The sequence below is a fragment of the Mandrillus leucophaeus genome, unplaced genomic scaffold (assembly GCF_000951045.1).
Source record: "Mandrillus leucophaeus isolate KB7577 unplaced genomic scaffold, Mleu.le_1.0 Scaffold24, whole genome shotgun sequence".
Classification (NCBI taxonomy): Eukaryota; Metazoa; Chordata; class Mammalia; order Primates; family Cercopithecidae; genus Mandrillus; species Mandrillus leucophaeus.
In genome coordinates, this window is record NW_012102476.1 from 3,148,175 (window position 1) to 3,154,627 (window position 6,453).

Sequence of the window (6,453 nt, forward strand, 5' to 3'; positions counted from 1 at the left end):
AAAAAAAAACCTGGTACAAAGGTATCTCCTACTGCCAAGGTGCCTCTTCTGACCCCAATATGCCCCTGTGATAAGGTGGTACACGAGTCAACCTGCCCCAGAAAAGCTGAAAGAGAGAGAGATTTTGGTGGGGTCGGATTGGAGATGAGGTTGGAATAAAGTCAGTTCATTACTTCACTTGACACCTGAACAGTGTCTTTTCTCCAAAACTTCTACCTCCTTCCAGGTTGATAAATCTGGTTTCTTCCTCCCTGGGTAGGCCAGACACAGGGCTGAGCTGGGTGACAGGCAAGGGGGCACAGGCCAGCAGAGATCACAGGCCCTTGCTCTCCTCGGGGAGATGTCCTGACCAGGAGCAGGGCAGCGGCTGCCCATGGCTAGACTCTGCCCACAAAGGAATTAGTGGTAGATGGATTCTCTGCAGAGCTTGGGGATACAAATGGGTAGTCGCCCCTGGTTACAAACCTAACACCTGGTGTTCCTGGTCTACCCACCCCGGCAATGATGGTACAGAGGAAAAATGCAAGGTCTGTGTGCCTTGGGACTCTCCTCGTTGCCTGGATTCTGAGTTGACCTGGTCTGTCACATGGCTGCTTTGTCAGAACTCATCTGGTACGTGGGCTTCACTGATGCTGGGCTAGTCTGACCTCGTTCAGGTCAGGGCTGGGTGTTATCACAGGGAGGGGCAGATGCCTGCAGAACCCTGGCTGAGACACCGGTGAAGGTCTCAGGAGTGACGGGGAAAGTCAGCAGTCAACTAAGAACCCTGGGGTCTCTGTGTGATCCTGGACAGGCTGCTTAGCCCTCCTTGGCCTCAGTGCCCCCAACTGCAAAAGCCTGGGAAAGTGAAGATCTCTTCCAGTTCAAAACTGTGATGAGGCCCTCCTGGCAGGGTCTAGGAGGGTTAAGAAGGCCTGAGGCATGTGGCCATCTCAGGGAGGCCCAAAGAAGACTGGAGGGAGCTCTCAAAACCTTCCCATTCAAAAACAGGAACTGCCTTTTGGCTGATGGCGGTCACACCCCTTGGTTTGGGATGAAAGGCAGTCCTGACTGCCTCTTCCTGACCAGGCTGCCCTCTTCAACCAAGGGGCTTCTCTCAGCACTTATGAAGGTGCAATGAGTCAATGGAGGAGACAGTACTTTGTAAACCATAAAATGCAATACAAGCAAAGATCTAAAACAAAGCCGACTTTGACTTCTCTCCTGCCATCCTTTCTCTCCAACTCCAGAAAACCTGAGTGCTGCAGACCACTGTTTGCAAACTCAAATGACCTTAGGAGCTCAGCAAGTCATATAAATGAACGGGAAATGCCAGATGGAAAGGACTGTTTGGACAGAGACATGGGTCTAAGAAATACTTTCCTTTCTTCTTCGCTGTACTTTAAGATAAACACCAAAAACACTAAAAGCAAGCCATGATGAATGGCACGTGGTGCTTGGTCAGGAGCCCATGAGAGTGGTGGGGATGGGTGGCCGGGCCACGGTGAATTGTGAGTTCTGGCTCAGCTTCCAACAACTGTGGTTTTGTGGGAGCCTAGGTGGAGCTGCCAAATCTTTGGATTTTTCAAAAGACGCCAGAAAACCTGTATTTGGGTGCAAAATATCCTTTTCAATCTTCACCACTAACTCATATCGCTTAAAAACACTGCCTGGGCTCAGATCAATAAATATGACAACTGCAGGCCAGATCCAGTAGAGTCACAGGATTTTAACTTGGGCAGTAAAAAGACAGTGGAGGTGGTGAGTGCCTGTAGTCCCAGCTACTTGGGAGGCTGAGGCAGGAGAATCGCTTGAACTCTGGAGGCGGAGGTTTCAGTGAGCTGAGACTGCGCTACTGCACTCCAGCCTGGGCAACAAGAGCAAAACCCCATCACACACACACACACACACACACATACACACACACACACACACACACAAAGACAATGGGAGCCAGGCATGGTGGTGGCTCACGCCTGTAATCCCAGCAGTTTGGGAGCCCGAGATGGCAGGATTGCTTCAGCCAAGGAGTTTGAGACCAGCCTGGACAACAGTGAGAACCTCATCTCTATGTAAAATTTAAAACTTAGCTGGAGGTAGTGTTGCCCGCCTGTAGTCTCAGATATTTGGAAGGCTAAGGGGAGAGGATTCGTTGAGCACAGCAGGTTGACGCTACAGTTAGCCCTGTTCACACCACTGCACTCCAGCCTGGGTGACAGGCCAGGAAGCTGTCTCAAAAATAAATAAATAAATAAATACATAAATAAATAAATAAATAAATAAATAAGACAATGAGTATTGTGTTCTGGGAGGGTCACAAGAATAAAAAATAATTTAAAATTTTTTTAAAAAAACAATGGGTAAAACAAGGTTCTCCTCTACCTCAGTGCTTTTAGCATCTCTGGGCTGAGAAACACCTTTTGGTTCCCCTTATGTAGGTCTGGGGGTTCTCACCTCAGCCCTGCCTCAGTAAAGGGGGCCTTCGAGACCCCTGGGCAGTTGAGAGCAAGGTGCTGGCAGAGGAGGCTGCTGAGGGTCCAAGATCAGACTGTCCGCACCCCAGGGCCAGGTCTTGTAGATTCTGGGACCTCCCTGCAGGCCGCCGCAGAGGTTCGGGCCCCTGAGCCCATCTCAGGCCTCTGTTATGTCTAGATAGTCACCTTTAAGGCCGTCACCCACACTCCTGGAATATCTCTGGGTACAGCTGGAAGCCCACGGGCGGTTCCAGATCTCCAGGGCCAGGGGTCAGGGTCATAGGCAGACCCCCAGTGACCCGGCCCCTGTGGCCCCTGGCCCCAGGCCTATGAACCCACTGGTGCTTGGCCACTGCTGATTTCTGGCCGAAGCGGCGGCCACACTGCGGGCAGGGGTAGGGCTTCTCGCCGCTGTGGGTGCGCCTGTGGGCTGCCATCTCTGAGCTCTGGCGGAAGCAGCGCCCGCAGTCCGGGCACTGGTAGGGCTTCTCGCCGGTGTGGGTGCGCACGTGGCGCCGTAGGTCCGAGGGGTAGGCGAAGGCGCGGCCACAGTCCGGGCAGGGGAAGGGGGTCTCGCCGCTGTGCACACGCCGGTGCTGGTAGAGGGCAGAGCTCTGGCTGAAGCGGCGGCCACAGTCGGCGCAGCCATAGGGCTTCTCACCGGTGTGGACGCGCAGGTGCGAAGTCAGTGCTGAGCGCTGCGTGAAGGCCCGGCCACACTCGGGACAGCGGTGAGGCCGCTCCCCGCGATGGATGGCCCGGTGTTTGCTCAGGGAGGAAGCGTGGCCGAAACCCTTGCCGCAGTCAGTGCAGTGGAAGGGTTTCTCGCCAGTGTGGCTGTAGACGTGCTCCACCAGTGTGGAGCGCCAGGCGAAGCTCTTCCCGCACACGTAGCAGCCGTGACGCTGGTCCGCTCGGGGGACAGGGGGGTGGGCACAGAGCGAGGGGCGTCCTCGGTGCGGTGCCTTGGACGGCTGCTCCCAACCATAAGGGGGCCCGGCCAAGGGGGCTTGGGGAGCCTTCAGTCCAGGAGACCCGGTGGCCACAGGGACAGGCTTCTCCAGGGCTCCCATCCCTTCCCTTTGTCTTTCCTCTTCCTTGTTTCTGGAATCTGCTGGGAGATAAAGACGGGACAGTTCAGGCTCGGCTCATCCTGGTCCTTGAATCCCACAGCCCGCGTGGGCAGGGACAGGCCTGCTGGACCCCCGGCTGCCCCTGGGAGATGGAGGAGTGACACCTGTTCCTCGGCTGCTGAGCCAGACAGAACCGGGAGGGAGGGAAGGAACAGTCCACTCGGCCTCGGGGCTGGGGAAATGTCACTGCGGGGGAAGGGCAGAGATGACATGAACATCTAGGCCTGATCCAGAAGGAGGAGCGGACACCTGAGGATGTTCCAGGCATGAGGAACAGCACCAAGAAAGGCAGAACCAGGTGGGCATGGCCAATTTCAGTGGGGCTGGACACTCCGCAAAGGCTGAGGGCAAGAAATGAAGGAAAAAAAGGGGGGCGGGCGGGGAGAGAGGAACCAGCCTGCAGGTGAACGGCACGGGTGGGTCCTGAGGTGGAGGTAGAGTCAACAGAGCTTAAGAGACTGGGCGTGGGGGCTCAAGGCGGTAATCCCAGCGCTTTCGGAGGCAGAGAAGGAGCATCAGTCTAGGATTTCAGGACCAGCCTGGGCAACACACCAAGACCCAGGACCCCGTCTCTAAAATATATTACATAACAATTTTAAAAAATTAGGCCAGGCGCAGTGGGTCACTTTGGGAGTCCAAGGCAGGCGGACCACTTGACCCCAGGAGTTCTAGACCAGCCTGGATGACATAGTGAAACCCTGTCTCTACTAAAAATACAAAAAATTGGCCGGGCGCCATGGCTCATGCCTGTAATCCCAGCACTTTAGGAGGCCGAGGCGGACGGATCACAAGGTCAGGAGATCGAGACCAGCCTGGGTGACATAGTGAAACCCCGTCTCTACTAAAAATACAAAAACAAAATTAGCCGGGCGTGGTGGCGGGTGCCTATAGTCCCAGCTACTCGGGAGGCTGAGGCTGGAGAATGGCGTGAACCCAGGAGGCGGAGCTTGCAGTGAGCCGATATCGCGCCACAGCACTCCAGCCTGGGCGACAGAGCAAGACTCCGTCTCAAAATAAATAAAAAAATAAATAAAATAAAAATTAAAAATTACCGAGGCGTGGTGGTGGGCACCTGTAATCCCAGCTACTTGGGAGGCTGAGGCAGAATAATTACTTGAAACTGGGAGGGGAAGGTTGCAGTGAGCTCAGATGGCGCCACTGCACTCCAGCCTGGGCAATGGAGCAAAACTTTGTCTTTAAAAAAAAAAAAAAACATTACCCAGGCTTCGTGGTGACCACCCGTACAGTCTTAGCTGCTCTGGAGGCCCAGGCGGGAGGACTGCTTGAGCCTGGGAGTTCCAGGCTACAGTGAGCTATGAGGCTGCCACTGCACTCAGCCTAGGCAACAGAGCGAGACCCTGTGTCTAAAACAAAAACACCAAAAAAAGCCCCAAGAGTGTAGTGACCACGCAGAGGTGAGGACTCAGGGGCGGGTTATGGCAGGGCCAGAACCCCATCACTACTCCTTTCTAGACTGCATCCGGGAGCCAGGCAGGGGCTCAGCCTCCTGGTCGCAGTTGAGAAGGCAGTTGAGAGAGGAAACTGCTAAGCAGGTAGCTGGAGGTGGCAGAGGATACCGGGATGGGACAGGAACAGAGAAGCAGCACCCTATACTCCACCTGGGTCCGTTTCTGTCGGACATTTCGTCTCCGGATCCCGGGCAGCGGGGCCCCACAGTTCGGCCTCCTCCTCCACCCAGGAGATGAGAGCTGGCTTGTTGCCTCCGATTCCTAGGGGAGAAGAACGCAAACCCCACACTGAGGGGAAGCCGCCTGCCCGGCCCCGGGGTCCCCAACTCCACGCGCAGCTCCCAGAAGCGCGGCAGGGCCTGTGGGGGCGCAGGGCCCAGGTGAGCAGGTGGGGCTCTCACCGAGCGCGCTCAGGTGGCCGTAGGTCTCCCGCATCACGTCCCGGTACAGGGCCCTCTGCGCGGGTCGCAAGCAGCCCCACTCCTCCCGGCAGAAGTACACGGCCACGTCCGCGAAGCTCACAATCCCTGGCTCCCTCCACTCGGGTCCGGCCCCATTTGAGTCCCGGGGAGGGAGTGGGGCCAGAGGCGGCACCATGGTGACTGTCAACCCCGACTACGGATCGGCTGCCTCCCCTTGGCCTGGCCTGGGCCTTCGGAACCTCCTGCGTCCGAGAAAGCCTACGCGGCCAGGCCCAAGGGAAGGAGGAAGGTCTCTAGGGCCCCCCGAGGGCGCACTAGAGAGCATGGAAACTAACGGTGCCGATGGCAGCGGGTGTATAATCAGAAATGGAATATGCCCTCATAAAAAATGGCGGCGGTGCGGGTACTCGACCTTTGCCCCTACGCAATCGTGCCCAAGACAACGCCCCCGGTATGTACAGGCCGCGTTCTCTCCGTACCCTTATCCAAAATGGCCGCGGTGACTACAGGGGCCGGCCTTGAAAACTAGTCGCGTTTGTTTAGTCCCCGGCCCAGCGAGGCTGTGCAGCAGAGAGCTCCGCCCCGGTCTGCAAGAACAAGAAAGCGCCTCCTGGGAGGGAGCTGGCCTCTCGGCCTTACTGAACTCAGGCATTAGTTTTCGTCTCTAGACCGTTTTATAATTGGTCTCCAGCTCATTACTCTCTCGTTTTGTCCTTGTTATCTCAGAAACAGGGCGACAGCAGTCTCTTCCTAATGTTGAGTGTAAAAACCAATGGAGTGGGCGTGGCGCAGTGGCTCACGCTTGTAATCAGCAGTTTGGGAGGCCGAGGCCGGAGGAACTGAGGTCAGGACTTCGAGACCAGCCTCACCAACATGGTGAAACCCCGTCTCCACTAAATAATCCAAGTAACTGGGGAGGCTGAGGCAGGAGAATCGCTTGAACGCAGAAGGCGGAGTTTGCAGTGGGCCAAGATTG

General features: G+C 56.1%; 1 protein-coding gene across 4 annotated transcripts; it reads right to left on the bottom strand.

Annotated features, from left to right (window-relative positions):
• Positions 1-1,907: 1,907 nt before the first annotated feature.
• On the bottom strand, positions 1,908-5,885 carry ZNF764 (zinc finger protein 764). Of its 4 annotated transcripts, none has more exons than XM_011982474.1 (4): positions 5,457-5,885; positions 5,206-5,316; positions 3,129-3,564; positions 1,908-2,876 (listed from the first exon to the last, which is right to left on the bottom strand). In XM_011982474.1, the coding sequence occupies exons 1-4, from the start codon at positions 5,650-5,652 to the stop codon at positions 2,651-2,653; spliced, it is 969 nt and encodes a 322-aa protein (XP_011837864.1). In that variant the 5' UTR covers positions 5,653-5,885; the 3' UTR covers positions 1,908-2,650. The 4 variants fall into 4 exon arrangements, with proteins under 4 accessions (XP_011837864.1, XP_011837863.1, XP_011837862.1 ...); XM_011982473.1 differs by having other exon boundaries at positions 3,129-3,567; XM_011982472.1 differs by having other exon boundaries at positions 1,908-3,564.
• Positions 5,886-6,453: the final 568 nt, after the last annotated feature.